This window comes from Pseudopipra pipra, chromosome 4 (assembly GCF_036250125.1).
Source record: "Pseudopipra pipra isolate bDixPip1 chromosome 4, bDixPip1.hap1, whole genome shotgun sequence".
Lineage (NCBI taxonomy): Eukaryota > Metazoa > Chordata > Aves > Passeriformes > Pipridae > Pseudopipra > Pseudopipra pipra.
In genome coordinates this window covers 70345137-70360609 of record NC_087552.1, presented here as the reverse complement: position 1 = coordinate 70360609, position 15473 = coordinate 70345137, and the positions used below count along the sequence as shown (strand labels likewise).

At 46.7% G+C, this 15473-nt stretch overlaps 1 protein-coding gene across 2 annotated transcripts; it reads left to right on the top strand.

Annotated features, from left to right (window-relative positions):
- The first annotated feature begins 2013 nt into the window (after positions 1-2013).
- CHMP3 (charged multivesicular body protein 3) lies at positions 2014-15016 on the top strand. Of its 2 annotated transcripts, none has more exons than XM_064653500.1 (6): positions 2014-2142; positions 6248-6308; positions 10303-10482; positions 12557-12678; positions 13461-13575; positions 14474-15016. In XM_064653500.1, exons 1-6 carry the CDS (start codon positions 2098-2100, stop codon positions 14605-14607), a joined length of 657 nt encoding a protein of 218 aa, XP_064509570.1. In that variant the 5' UTR covers positions 2014-2097; the 3' UTR covers positions 14608-15016. The 2 variants fall into 2 exon arrangements, with proteins under 2 accessions (XP_064509570.1, XP_064509571.1); XM_064653501.1 differs by having other exon boundaries at positions 2089-2198.
- The last annotated feature ends 457 nt before the right edge of the window (positions 15017-15473 follow it).

Below are 15473 nucleotides of genomic sequence, written 5' to 3'. Positions count from 1 at the left end.
CGCAGCTCTGCTGCTGAAGGCTCACCTCCTCACCCTCACACACAGCCCCAGCAGCTCCACTCCTCTGCACAGGCTCAGCCTTGTTTGCAAACCTTCGTGCACACCTGCTTTTAGCTGAAGGCTTGTTTTAATGACCTCCGTTGCTTTACTCGTGAATTCTTTTGATGGATGACCCAACCTGCTGTTTAATTAGCAGGAGAGCCACTGAGGGCACATCCGTACGAGCAGGTAATTATGACCATAGGTAGCTTTCGGTCCCCTCGTGTCTGGGTTATATAAATTGTTGTGATCCAGTTCCTGGCGATGCATCTGTTTCAGAATCTACAGCAGCTGGTGTAGTGTATTGGGAGTCCCAACAGGAAAGAAAAAGCAGTCGGATGTGTTTATTTTACGAAATGCTCATGTCAGTAGCAGCAGAAGCATCCAAGTAAGATTGTTTTCTACCGAGTTCAGGATCTCAGACGCCCTTCCCCAACACATTTACAGTTTCACATAAGGAGAAGGAAGCAAAGACTGTGCCTGTAACAAGGTCAGCACTTTCCCTGCTCGCCTGTTTTGCCTCGCAGGGCTGGGTTGTGCTGGTACTTGTGAAGAATCTTAGAACTGAGATGCTAAACATTCCTGAAGTGGTGTTTTGTTCCCTGATGTCTCGTGCCTGGAAGCTGGAGACCAATTAAAACCAGAAAATTTCAGATGACTGAGGTGAGGTTATCTATTTCAGAAGGTTTAATGAGGCTGATGGATGCTTTTGTACTGCTGTTACAGAGGGTGGATTTAAATCATCTCTGAAGGTCTTTGCCAGTCTCAATTTCAGCAATTCCCGTTTTGTTAACACTGGCTTTCCCACTGATGGTGCCCAGCCCAAAACGAGAGCTCCCCTTTACAAAGCTTGTTTAGATCTTTGTTCTGCGTTAGACTTTTGGAAGGAAAAAAGACAAAGGTGAGCTGTGCATTTTTGTAACTGTCATTAAAATATCTTTCTCTGGTAATTAAATGATGAGGGTAAGTATAATTGTGAGGTATCGAGAGTTATATTTAAGCTAATAGCACCTTTTTCTTCCTCAGCTTTTCCACTCAGTCTGTGCATCAGTGATTTATTTCTAGTCCTCTCTGCCTCAGCTTGTGCACCGGGGCGTGATTAGATGGAATGACTCGCTGGAGCTCCAGCGGGGCGGCTCCAAGCTGTCCCTTCATTTCGGCCAGGTGACCCTGTGGAGTGGAGGGTGGAGATGAGCCAGGCCTGGCCGGTGGGATATCTCGGAAAGAGCAGCTGGGGGCGAGGTGGGCACCGGCTTCTGTGAGCTTTCCCATCTGATCTCCTGTGGGACTGGAGTGTGGTGTGAGTGAGCCCTTGGACGAACAGGAGGTCACTGAGGTGCTGGAGCAAGTCCAGAGAGGGGCCACGGAGCTGGGGAGGGGTCTGGAGCCCATGTGCTGTCATGAGGGAGCTGGGGGTGTTTAGTCTGGAGAAAAGGAGGTTCAGGGGAGACCTTCTCGCTCTCTGCAACTCCCTGACAGGAGGTTGCGGCCAGGTGGGGGTCGGGCTCTGATCTCAGACAACCAGCGACAGGACGAGAGGACACAGCCTCAAAGCTGTGCCAAGGGAGGTTTAGATTAGTCTTAAGATGCGCCAGGGGAGGTTCAGGTTGGACATTAAGGAGGCATTTCTTCACAGAAAGGGTGATTAGACATTGGAATGGGCTGCCCGGGGAGGTGGTGGAGTCACCGTCCCCGGAGGTGTTTAAGGAAAGACTGGACGTGGTGGTGTTGGGTTATAGGTTGGACTCGGTGATCTCAGAAGTCTTTTCCAACCGCACTGATTCTGTGAATACGTTACAAATACCCTCACGTGCAAGGTGCCAAGCGACCCTCGCCCCGCCCCCTCCCTCAGCCCGTTCCCGCCCCTCACGCGCGGGGCGGGGCCGCGGGCAGCGCCCCGTGATTGGACCGAGGGCACGCGGCAGTGGGCGGAGCGATGGTCTCCGGGCCCTGCCCCGCGCGCGGTGAAGGGGCGGGGCCCGCTGTGGCACTGGCGCAGGCGCAGTGCGGGGCCCCGCCCGTCAGGGGAACCCGGAAGCGCCGGGCGGGGCGGCCGCCATGGGGCTGTTCGGGAAGACCCCCGAGAAGCCGCCCAAGGAGCTGGTGAGGGACCGCACCCGCCCCGGGGGGATCAGAGGGGGCTGGGAGGTTGCCGGGAGGTGAGGCTTCGTGCGGAGGCCTGGGTGTGTGGCGTTGCCATGGCGGCGGGCGGGGGTGAAGAGGGGCCGGGCCCGGCCTAGGCTTGGGTACGCCCGGGGAGGCGGCGCGGGGAGACCGCACAGCACCGTCCAGTGTGTGAGGGGGCTCCAGGGGAGCCGGAGAGGGACTGTTCGTCGGGAACTGTAGTGACAGGACAAGTGGGAATGGGTGCAAATTGAAATAGGGGAAATTTAGGTTCGATATTAGGAAGAAATTCTTCCCTGTGAGGGTGGTGAGGCCCTGGAACGGGTTATGCAGGGAAGCTGTGGCTGCCCCATCCCTGGAAGTGTTCGAAGCCAAGTTGGACAAGGCCTTGAGCAGCCTGGTCTGGTGGAAGGTGTCCCTGCCCATGGCAGGGGCTTGGAACTGGATGGCCTTTAAGGTCCCTTCCAACCTCTTAACATCCCATGATTCTATAATTTTAGCTCCACTTGCAGACACAATTAGGAACAACTGCGATATTGGGACTTGGAGGGGGAAGGTGAGTCTGCAGACAAACTGAGTGAGCCTTGTTTCTGCCAACAACTTTCTGATGTCATGGTGAGATGAAATAGTCAAGCCACGGATGGATTTCATTGTTGCCTTTCATAAATCACTACTAATATGTTAATTTTAAAAAAACAGTGTGTTAATAAAAAAATGGTGTTAATAAAAAATGTCTGCTATATGGTGAAGGGAAGATCAAATACATTAAAGGTGCTGGAAAAGCAGCAGGATGGCAGGCACACGAGTTGAGGGCTCAGAAAAGCTGCAGTGTCACAGATCTTCCCTCATCTCATTTCCCAGATCTCCCTGCTTTGCAGCAGCCAAGTCCCAGGAGAGCAGGATGTGGTTGTTGCTTGTTGGGTGACAGAACTGGATGAGGAATGTTCCTTTGGGAATGTCTTTTCCCTTCCTCCTCTGCCTGTGTTGGAGCACCAGATGGGCTGGGTCATAGTCTCCTCTGTTCCCGAGTGGTGGTACAAGATCCCACAGAGGGAGCTGGGATTGGAGACTGATGTAACACATCACACAACCGAGCAGCCCACACCACGTGGTGGTGCTGCACTGATGAGTTCTTGGCTCACCTTTGATGGCCACTCTTTTGCCTTTCCTGACTGATGAGCTTCTCGTGTTTCCCAGCAGCACAGCATGTCTGTGGGTCACCTTGGAGCTCTTGGAGGATGGTGCCAAACTCTCCTCAGTGGTGCCCAGTGACAGGATGAGGATTAGTGGCCATAAACTAAAGCACAAGAAGTTCCACCTCAACATGAGGAAGAACTTCTTTACACTGAGAGTGGGAGAGCACTGGAACAGCTGCCCAGGGAGGTCTTGGAGTTTCTCTCTATGGAGACATTCCAAACCCGCCTAGATGTGTTCCTGTGTCACCTGCTCTGGGTGACCCTGCCTTGGCAGAGGGCTTGGACTGGGTAATCTCCAGAGGTCCCTTCCAACCCTGACAATTCTGGGATTCTTTGCAGAAAACCCTGCAAAGGCACTGTGGGGCAGGTGTAGGGAGAGGTGACGTGGGTCCTCTTGCTGTCCTGAGCACTCCCTTGGGGTGCAGGCTGTGAGCACTTCACAGGCCCTAAGAGTGAGAGACCCATTAATAAGAAATGCCTTTCCTCCTGTGTGTAACAGCGGCTTTAGAAGGAAGCAGAAGTAGTTGTTTCTGCTCCCTAGCTGGTGGGGGAACAGCACCACTTACCTCGTGTCTGACTGCACAAGATGCAGTCCCAGGGTAGGGCTGGAGAGGGTGATCTGAGCACTGCAGGAGCTGGATGATGATGGGGAGGGGCTGAGATTTTTGGAGTGGCAGTGATTTGCCCTGGGTTCATTTGTGTGCCCACTCTGTTGATGGGAGATAATTCGTTTATGAACGATACAAGGCAAATGTCTTCATTCCTTGTGAGGGGCTGGTGCATTCTGGCCTGCCTAAAGCTGGGGATCTGCTGTACATTTAATGCCATATTGGGATTGTTCGAGTTTAGAAAGTGGTTTTCCCTCCACTGTAGTCCAAGTTGGCTCTTTCCAGCTGAGTGTTCTATTGGCTGACTCTGGTGTGGTGCAGTGCTGTGAGAATGATGGTTTTGTTTAGATCAGGAGTGGAAGCAGAACAGTGTCATCAGTGTGGAGTTGTGCTCCGGGCCCCTGTGTCCTGAGTGAGATGAGCAGTAATGGCTTTTTTACAGCTCGGCAAATTGCTGTGTCTGATGTAAGTGGAAGCATGGAGTAGCCTGGGTGAGAGACAATGGGATTTCCTCCTCCTCTTGCACACAGAACAGGAGATGAGTGTTGGGAGCACCAGGGAAGGCAGAAGCACCCAGCTCTGCCTTTAGGACAGTCCTGCCAAGCTGCTGATTGCTAGGCAGGGCTAGGGATGAGCTGTCCAAGAGGTTTCTGCTGTCAGAGTCAGCAGGGATTGGTGACAGCACAGAGCCAGTTGTGGTTTAATGGTGTCTTTGTGCTGGGTTGTACATCCCAGAGACAGAGGCTGCGAGTCCTGCTGTGGTTCATGTGACACTTGCTGATTGTGCTCCTACAGGAAGGCCTAATATGTGTTGGTTTGTTCTAGAATAAAAGTTGTAGAGCAAATCTCTGTTTTACCTCAGTCTCTTCCTCTTGCTTTTTTCCTCCCTCACATAGCCCATACTCAAAAGAAGGACCTTCTTAGCTTCCTGTCAGGGTGAGGAATGACTCGACATTTTCTCCTCTGTTCTGAAGAACAAGAGAGGAGGCTGCAGTTGGTCCTGCAAGGGTTGGGTTTTTTTGCCCCTATAAAACCACAATTTAACTAAAGATGCAGGAGCTTTCTGAAACCCTTGGAAACTTCTGCACTTCTGTATATGCACAGATCTCTGCAGGGCTTTGGGTTTGTTGAGTTTTTTTCAGAAGATTTTGTGCTTGGGCACCTCAGATGATGGTTGTTCTGCAGTCAAAACATGGTCTTGTTCATTGTGACCAAGAGCATTTCTGAGACCGGTAGAAGTCTAAATCTGTTGCCCTGCTGGTCTCATGCACTGAAGAGAACTTGTTTTACAGTTCTTTTGTACAGCTTATTCAGTTAGACAAAGCTTTTCATTTGAATTGAAAAAAAATAATCACATAAACATGAAGGTGGTTTTCGTAGGAAACTACTTATGCAACCAACTAGACTTGTTGAGTGGCCTGGGCACGGGCAGGAACAGTGTGCCAGTGGGTCCATCAACTAGATATCATTTAATACTTAGGGGATTTGTTTAGATAATGGGCAAAATCTGTGCTGCAAAGAATAAAAGTAGCACCAAAGCTTCTATTCTAAAGGTCTAAAGCCTCTCAGTGCCTCCAGTGGGGTTGTAGTCAAGACAGAGAAGGTACTTCTGAGGTGTGCCCCGTGACAGGAGAGGGGCTACAGCCACAGGGGGCCAGAGGAGAATTTTGAATCAGACGTGAGGGAAGGTCTTCACTACAGGTCAGATTCAGTGCTGGAACAGGTGCCCAGAGTGGCTGTGAAGTCTCTGCTCTCAAACAGTATCAAAACTCAGTGGAGGAGGCCCCAGACAACCTTTCTGAACTCTGAACTTGATTGTGCTTTGAGGAGAGGGCTGGCTTGGAGACCTCCTGTGGATCCTCCTGACTGAAATAGAGAGTAGCACTTGGTGCTGTCATCCTACGCCAAAGTCTCTCTCTACCTTGTGCTGAAATCCCCTGTGGCAAGTTCCCTCTGCACAGTGGCATGGGTGTGATGTGAGAAGTTAGCTCAGCAGGGAGTGTCTGATTCACAAATCACCTCATAGAATCATAGAAGCATTTCATTTGGAAGGGATCTATAAAGGGCCTCCTTAACTCCTTGTCTGAACATTCAGAGCGGTGCAGTAGCTGGTGGTATCTCTGCAATGTTTTGGGCTTTTTTTATTTGAATAATGAAATCACTTAAAGCTTGGGCATTTTGAAGTGCTGCTTTTGATACCGAATGTTTAGGTTACATGAAAGTATAAAAGCATAGTTTTAAAGCTGGAATTTCAAGTAACTCTCACTTTCTCTTTTTAAGGTCAATGAATGGTCCTTGAAGATAAGGAAAGAAATGAGAGTGATTGATAGACAGATCAGAGGTTTGTACTTGTGTCTCATTTTTTGGTTTTCCTCTCCTTGTCTGCCTCCAAGGTTTTGGGTTTTTTTTGCTTTAATTGGGGCAGGCTATGAAATTTAATAACCTGCTGTACTCTCTCATGTCTGGAATAAAGATGAATGTGATCCTGGGACCAGACTTGGTCTGTGTTACAAAATGGTGTCGCTGTGAGGTTCTCCAGGTAAAATTTTGAAAAGAACCTGAAACTGTATGCTCCCATTAAGACATAATGCTGTTAAATCCCTTTGGATAACATGAATCAGACTTATTGTCCAGAATTTCACCCACCTTGATTTAATGAGTAGTATCAGTGTGGTATGTAATTCCACAGGTAGAAAGTTCCACTGGTATGTGCTGCTGTGAAGTGCACATGCCAAACAAAAGTAGCTTGCTGGCAGCTTGGGAAAATTACAAACAGAAGTGAGGGAGGGAAAAAAAGAGTATTTTCTCAGTGGGTGGGTGTTTTGCTCTTAAATTATGAGCATTGCACTGCTGAAGGTGTCCTGGAAAGCGGAGGAGTTGCTTATTATTACACTGCTGTTTGTTCAAAATTTGTTCTCCCTTCTGCCTGCCTTCCCTGAACCTGAAAATGGGTTTGGGGCTAGGTTTTGTTTTCCCCTTTTTGTCTTCGACCCCGCCTTCAGGCTTTGTCCATAGGATGTGCTGGTAAAGGATATTTTGTGTCAGTATCTGGTTACCAGGCACATGCCTGCTTTGAGTGACTCCTCAAGGAGTACATTCTCTCTTCCTAGTTTATCCCCAGCCAGTGCCTCTGCAGTAGCCTGGCAGGGTTTGTGTCTTCCCCCACTTGTGGATTTATATGAATTGGTTGGAGAGAGATGCTTGTGCAGTACAAAGTCTGTCTTTTTCGTCATCTGTAAAATGAGGAACAGAGTTTATGCCTTTTCCAGGAAAACTGATGTACAGGGATGTTCATTATGCTTGTAAATTGTTTTGCATTCTCCAGGGCACTTTGTGTGGCTGTACCAGGCACAGAAGAACTGCAGTGTGGCTGATCTTATTAGCAAAATGTGTTTCAGAAGCTACATCTTTCAAAGGAGCAAACTACCCACGTGTTCACTATTGATGTTTTATGAAATTTTGTTTTCTCTTAACTTTATCCATGCCATAATACTTGTAATGGCCCATATAGGTATTGAGTTATGGGGTAATCTGATATTTTGGTGTGGATGTAAATGTGGTTATTGTAACAGCTTTAAACATGTCTGTATTTCAGAGTCTTACACTCAAAGAAATACAGTTCAGCACCAATCACCAACCACCTGCTATTCTGATAATTCCCATTAAAGTACAGAACAGCTTCGTGCCAGGATTTCACGTCTTACCAAGTGTCAGCTGTGGAAGTTTGTGGTTCTGCTGGACACTTCCCAGGCTAGCAGGCTGCTCCTGAAGGGTGACAGGCATGTGCCACTGGAGGTTTTCTCAAAAATCACCTGCTGTAGTTGGATTCTGCTGTGCTTTGTCCTTTCAGCTGAGCCTTACACAGGAAATCCCTGCGGTCTTTGACTAAGGATGCTCAGCTGAGGCCTGTCTTAGTTTCCTTGGGGAAGGCTGTGCAAGATGTGTTTGGATATGGCAAAACTAGATCCACCTGGGATGAACTGAGTGGGCTTGGATCACCGGAACACTTGGCTCGCCCAGTCAGTGCAGTTACTAAAATAGCAACACACTGCTTGAAACCATCTGTTGTTGGACTCCTGTGTGTAGGCTGCTTTGGAGGGCTTAGAAGGTTTGGAGAAATGAAAGGTGTCCTTGTTACTTCAGAATGGAATTTTTTGAGTTGATGCAGTTGGAGTAATGCAGGAACTTTGTGCTTTGCTGGGCTTGCAAGTCCCTCTGGCAGGTGCTTTGAGCTGCTTTGTCCCTCTGTGCTGCAGAGGGACTGGGGTGGTGACTTTGGCTCACTTGAGGGGCGTAGCTGACATTGACCTTCAAAGATGAAGCTGATTGTTCTTGCCTGCTTGTGCCTCTAATCTCATATTCAGCTGTTGGTCATGCCAGGGAAAGCACTCAAGTCTGGATGTAGTAACACAATACTTGTGGTCGTTCTCAGCCTGACAGAGTGAAAGTTATAATTCCCCAGTACTGCTGGGGTTCTTCTGGTGCTTTCTGCTTCCTGCTGGGCCACTTCAGCTCTTTCCTACCTACTTGGCTCAGTCCCGTGTCTGACATACAAATGTCATCAAGCTTGTGACATTACTGCAAATATTAGTGAGGAAGAAGCAAGGGTATGTTTTTCTAATTATGATCCTACAGCTTTCTGCCAGTCCTTCAGGATAAAGGCCCCCTTGATATTGAGAGAATGACTGGTCTTGAGTACAGGGTTCATTAACTCCAACATGAAAAGCTGCATCAAAGTCTCCAGGTCGGCCTGTGCCAAAAAGTGTGTGTCAATGCCTTTGTTTTTATAAAAGAGCAACTTCTGGTTCTTGCCAACGTGTAACTTGTCAGGCATAAACCAAGAAGACTCAAAACTAAATTTGAGCAGAGCCTTTTCTAGAAATAATTGTTCTTGTGGTCATTTCCATCGACTCTTTGCAGGAAGGTGAGCCTAACCCTTACTGTCTCAATTCTTTATTTACTCTGGGCTTTTTGGGGTACCTGGCTCCTGCTGTTCTCAGCCAGTGTTACCTGACAGGGCAGAATTGTGAACGGTCACATCAGATGTGCTAGAGAAACTGATAGTATTTAAGGAAGCCTATTTAGGGTCTAATAGTTCAAACCTACCTCTTTGGTGCTCATGCTTAGTTCAGTAGTCCTGCTCCAGCTCTCTCTTAAAAAAAGCTATTGAACAAAGCTGGATGCCAGGAGAGTTTGAACAGGCTGTTTTGAATCAAATCTAATGATTCTCCAGCCAGACTAGTTTTTCCTGATAAATTATCCATAGCTTCAGCCCTGGCCAGCCTGTGATATGAGTGTGCCAGTTTATAGGAACACCTAATGCATGTGGGTTTAAAGTATGAGCAGTAGAAACTCAGGACCTTGACTCCTTAAGTACAGGTGTACTGGCTGAGAGTCCAGTTGAGGCTCAATAAGTTAGGCCTGACAGGGGAATAATTAAGTTTACCTGCAAGGATTAAGGCTTTTTCGGCAGTAATTAGCAAATCTGTGGTTCTAAGTAACTCCTGAATTTGTGGATACACCCTTATAAATTCACTATACAAGTGGTTATGCCTTATTTTTTTTTAAAGCAGTGTATATGTAAAACTTTCTAGAGATCAGCCTCCTACAATCTTACTGAATGTGTGTTTTTTCAGAAAAACACGATTCAGGGATTTAGGAAAGTGTCAACAGTTTTGCCTACAACAGCCCTCAAATTCACTTGAAGGTGGGCATGTGGGTGTGGGATTTGAATGTGGTCTGACATTTTTGCTAGTAAAATGCTTGTCTGTCTGCTGAGACTGATAGTTTGAACTCCTTGTGACATCTTTGTTCCTTCCTGGTGAAGTGAGTTTATCTGGTGATGGGCAGAGAAGAGGAAATCTTGTGAGCAGAAAATCAGTCCAGTATTCTTAAACTGTGCATGTATATATTACATATGTGTGTATTTGTTTTTATATATTTATATCAGACCAGTTTAATAATCAGCAGAAAGTTATTTTGAAGTTGTAAGTCAAGTAGTCATCTCAGAGTGCTTTGTTCTTGCTGGACCTTTTTTGCTTCTTAAGAATTCCTTTTAGTCAGCTAAGCATCCATGCAGTAATATTCCCAGACAGTCCTTTAGGAAATTACAGAGCTGGATGTTCAGTAATGAGAATTTTCCTATTAATATTTAGTTGAATTCACCAGCTAACATGCAAATCAGCCTAGAACAAGGTCGTGGAGTAACAGAGAGAATCTGAAATCAAGCAGAAACAATTCTTTGTGGCATTGAAAACACACCCCAACAAATGACTGATCTCTCTTCCAAATCCTTAGCAGTTTGTCACTACATGCTGTGTTTTTCTGTGCTCCAGATATCCAGAGGGAAGAGGAGAAGGTGAAGAGGTCAGTAAAGGATGCTGCCAAAAAGGGTCAGAAGGATGTGTGTGTGATCTTGGCGAAGGAGCTGATCCGCTCCCGGAAGGCCGTAAGCAAACTCTATGCATCCAAAGCCCACATGAACTCTGTTCTCATGGGGATGAAGAACCAGCTGGGTAAGAACAAATTCTGAGCCCAAGCACAATGACTGTTTCAGTGTTAGGGGTGAGGTCTGAGGTTTCTGTGTTCAGAACTGAGGTCAAATGCAGGCAGAGGTAGTTCCCCTAAAGTTCAGTCACGTTCCTGTAATCTCCTTAAAATATCCATAATAAGTTTTTCCTGAGTCCAAACATGCTCTTTTCCTTTGCATCCCATGATGAGTGGTATATTCCCGTAGGCAATAACCCCTGTCAGTTTGCAGGATATTCTGGAGGCTGTTTCCCCACTCCCCTGCCTGGATAGGTGTCCCACTCTGAGCTCTGAAGTAGTCAGGGAGCTCCCAGTTCTAGTTTCCTGGGGTTCCTGCCCCTTGTTGTTCCCTAGATCCTTGCTGGCTCCCCATTTCCTCTGATTAGCTGCTCAGCAGATCATCTCACACCTCTCCTCAGAGCCTGAGGGTTGCAGTAATGTGAGAATCGCGGGCGCTGAAACTGAACTCCCTTACAAGAATTTGGGGCACGTTTTTAGTGTGCATTCCTAAACAGTGTGAATGCATTCCTAATATTCCTTTATCCTTGTGGAGCCTGTGTTACTGATTTGGACAGAATCTGTAACAGGAGGTTAATTTCCTTCCACTGAATTCCCTTTGTCTTGTAGATGATTGTTTCTCTAGCAAGAGTCTGGGGACACTTAACAACACCTAAATGGAGATGGGTGAACAGTGTTTGATTTTCTTGGTGTGGATGAATCCATTTGTCCCTTGCCTTAATACCTGTTCTCTGTAAACCCTCCTTGGTCCTCTGTGCACCTCCAGAACCATTGTATTTCCCTCATTCCTTACCCACATCAGAAATCTGTTGTAATAAGACTTCTTGCAGTGTTTTCCATAGCTGAAAACATTCCAGCCTGTAACAAGCAGAGCAGAAAGCTTTAAAGAGAGGGAAAGACTTGGTGGAGGTTAACATACAACTGAAATGTCTAAGTATTCTCCCACCCCAGCATTCTCAAAGTAGATTTTAACACTGGATGAGTGATAAATCAGGAGCTGTAGCATGAACCTTCAGTGTAATCTTACAATAGGTGAGATGTGGCTCCCCATGTATTTCACTCAGGAAAGGGAAGCAGGACCATCTTTGCAGCTTTGAGGTGTCCCTTAAAGGGAAAAAACTCAAAGCACCCTCCTCCTTGTAACAACTACCAGAATCTTTATCTTCCTGGAAATGTTCTGATACACTTAGAGAGGAAATAGGAACGAATCTAGAATTCAGTCTGGGATTTGTATTAACTTGGGAAATGACCACTCAAGGCAAGGTTTCTGTCAGTTTGTTAACATTACAAGTGTAAGGCTCTTAAAGACATTATTAAAATGAAAAATAATATATGCTGTACCTTCATTTTGCTTCGTTAAGGAGTGACCATTTTATATACAAACAGGTAAGTTCTCCATATCTAGGAAGCTACAAAGTTAGATGGCAGAATTCAAAAACCTCAAAGTTCCCTTAATTATTGCTTTTTGATCTTGGTGTATTGACACATATGAGGAGATCCTATAAATTACATTATGAGAATAGCCTCTGGAAAGAGTATTGTTAAATTCAGTTTGAACTGCTTCAGTATTAATTTTCTAGCTTACTCCTTGCTGTGGAACTGTTGCAGTAGAACTTCTGCCAGAATTAGTTTCCAGTACCCAGTGTTGGGCAGGAGGTTCCAGCAGTCAAATGTGGGGCTGGACTGCAGCTCCACTGGTGAAACCCTCAGCAAGGCCTCTGGCTGCTGAGGGGCCTGGGCAGGAGCAGCTTGGGGTTCTCTGTTTGATGAACTGGTGGGTTGAAATCTCTCTGCAGGTCATCTGGGTTGCTCCAGATAATCATACAGGACCAGTAGATTTGCTGTAAATCTGGTTTTTCCAATGTGGGTACAAGCTGGGCTTTTCCAGGAAGATAGTGAAAAATGAAGAAGTGGGATGCCTGTTTCTTTTTTTAATGAAATTGGCTGAATATAAACAAATTTCCATGCAGGGAGGATGTAATTTCTCTGCTTTCAGCAGTGCACAGATTGTTTAAACTTTTTTTCTATGCCTCTCCTTCACAGCTGTCCTCAGAGTAGCAGGTTCATTGCAGAAGAGCACAGAAGTCATGAAAGCTATGCAAAATCTAGTGAAAATCCCTGAAATCCAAGCAACTATGAGGGAGTTGTCCAAAGAGATGATGAAGGTGAGATCTAGCACATAAATCAGGCTTAGGGGAACAAGAGGTGGTCCCTTTTGGGTGGCCCCTTTGACAGAGGGCTTGTGTGAGTTCAGGGCATTCTGTGATTCTATGGTCAGTCTGATACTGCGTTTAAAACATCTACACATCAGTGTCTCCATGTGATGAAAGTGCTCCCATTTGAAAGGATACCAAGCCTCTGACATGACTGTTACATTTTCAATTACCAAAATTGTTTTGCTTTTTCCCCTCTTACCACTATAGACTGTTTAGTTCAAATCAGTTTATTTCTAAATAATTTCCCCATTGTGCACCAGGCAGTTTGGCCAGCTCTAGGTTGCAGGCCCTGCAAAGGAATGTCTTCAAACACAGATAGAGAAAAGGGCAAGCTGTGTCAAACAGCACTTTCACAGTGTGTTACACAGCTCATGCTGCATGACTGAGGTTTGCAGTTGTATTTCATGTGCTTGGAGAAAGCTGGTTGGTGGTGTTTGCATGTGCAATGACAATGAGTAACAGCTTGAGGGTTTCAAAGTGAGAACACATGTATTTAATCCTCAGTTTTCTTCCTGCTTTTCCTGTGCAGCAGTTGTAGAGATACGTGCTTACACTGAGGTGTGTTGGCCACCCTCCTGCAACAGGACAGCCTTGATTCAAAAAGCTGGAGGAGTGACCAGGGGGTTATGAAATGCCTGGATAGGTGTAACTTGATTTCCAAAGTAGGAAGTGTGTCCTCTTACTCTGATGTTTCCAAGGGCATCACATACTGCCATGTTGTTTTCTGCTAGGCTGGAATTATAGAGGAAATGCTGGAGGACACCTTTGAAGGCCTGGAGGATCAGGAGGAGATGGAAGAGGAAGCTGAGATGGAAATTGACAAAATCCTTTTTGAAATTACAGCTGGTGAGTTTGTGGGTGTTGCTGAGAGCAGAGCCCCCGCTCTGTTCAGTAAGACACAGCAATTTCAATCTTCATCTGTTCTGCTCTCTCATCTCTGCCTTTGGTAATGGGCAGAGAGCTCTGACAAACTGGTTTCTCAGGGAATACTGGCTGAGGTGCCCAGTAGGGCTCAGTAAACCAGAACTAATATCCATCAGCTGCTGTCTGTGGTGTTCTGTAATTGAGGCTCTTAACAGATCAGTGTTGGTTTGTGCAGTGAATCTTCTTAACAAGGTGAAACTTATATGATTGACTAGATACTGTTACTAATGAAGCCAGGAAATAAACTCAGCTGCACTGCCTTCAGCTGTAGGCTGTGGGGTGAGTCCTGGCACTAAAATGCTGCATCTTGAGTTGTTGGGGGAGAACAAAACAACAAAACAAACACACAAAAAAACCCTCCCAAAACCACACCTTCTGCCTTCCAGCTCATGAAGTAATGATCTGCTGGTTTAGTTATTTGACTTAGCTAATGCTTAGAATGCTACTTATCCAAATTTCCTGTGACAAGCACAGGGCTGTGTTCAGCTGTACCACAGTGAAGACGCAGCTCTCTGGCTCTTGCCCTGCTGGCACCTCCTGCCCAGGGCCTGGCACGCTGCCCTCTCTTGTTTCTTGCATCCTAGTTTGCTTTTCCCACCCTGTTTCCTGGCTGGAGCAGCTCCTCTCCTGCCTGGCAGGCAGTGGATGCTCCCAGGCAAGCAGTGGGGCTGTGGGGGGAGCTGGGAGCGTCCTCCCAGCAGCTGTGGGAGCACAGAGGCTCCGAGGGCCTGGCAGGTCAGAGCTGCTGCTGTCCCTGAAAGCTGCTAATTATTAAATGAAGGTGTAGCACAACTAACAAGCCTGTTTGTTGTTGTTGCAGGGGCCTTGGGTAAAGCACCCAGTAAAGTCACAGATGCTCTTCCAGAGCCCGAGCCCATGGGAGCAGCCGCTGCTGTGGATGAGGAGGAAGATATCGAAGCGATGCAGTCCCGGCTGGCCACACTCCGGAGTTAGGGACAGGAGGGATGTGTACAGCTGGCTTTGCCTGATTCTGTCCTACCCTCAAAATGCAAAACTTATGTGAGAATACTTTATGTAATATATATATTATTTTTTTTTCTTTCTGGGGATTGTATTCTCCAAGAAACTACTGTAATATACTTCTTGGGGAGTGCAGTCTGTGAGATTTGCTTCCCATTTTCTGTTCAGCCCATGTTCCCAGGAGGGGCTGTGGTGACATGGCACTGGTGGTGTGATGTTGCATATTTTTAGATATAAAGTCCTGAAATATATTCTCAGCTTCAAGCAGCATCTCTTCCTAAAAGGCACTTTGGCTTAATCTGTTACCAAAACCCTTCAGTGGTGTAAGATCTTTGTTTTCCTGAATCACTACAGATTTTATTAAAGCTGCTTTTAACGGTCACTGCCATGCATCAGTTTAGTTTGCATCACTTCAGACTCTTAACAAACAATACCTACTTCCTACACCTCCCTTTTGGTTTTATAAGACCCTTCTTTTGTTTCTTTTAACACATTTAGGCCTTTCACTGCATAGGAAAAGAGAAGCTTTCAGTCAGAGCAGCTGTTACAGAGCTGCTCCGTTCCAGCTCTGTATGATCAGAGGGGGAGCCTGTCTGAGCCAAGGCAGTGTCACAGTGAGGGCAGGGCAGCTGGCAGTGCTGGGAAGGTTTCTCCAGACCCTGTGGCCATGGCCAGCCCTCTCTGCTGCTTAAATGACACATTTTCGAGTCAGAGAAGAGGTGTGTCTTCCCAAGGGAAAGCTTCAGGAAAAATGGATGTTGTGGCTCACAAAAGGCAGTTTGCAAAGCCAACCATGCCTTTCACCTGAATTTGTCACTGCCCCAGGCACCTCCCAGGCA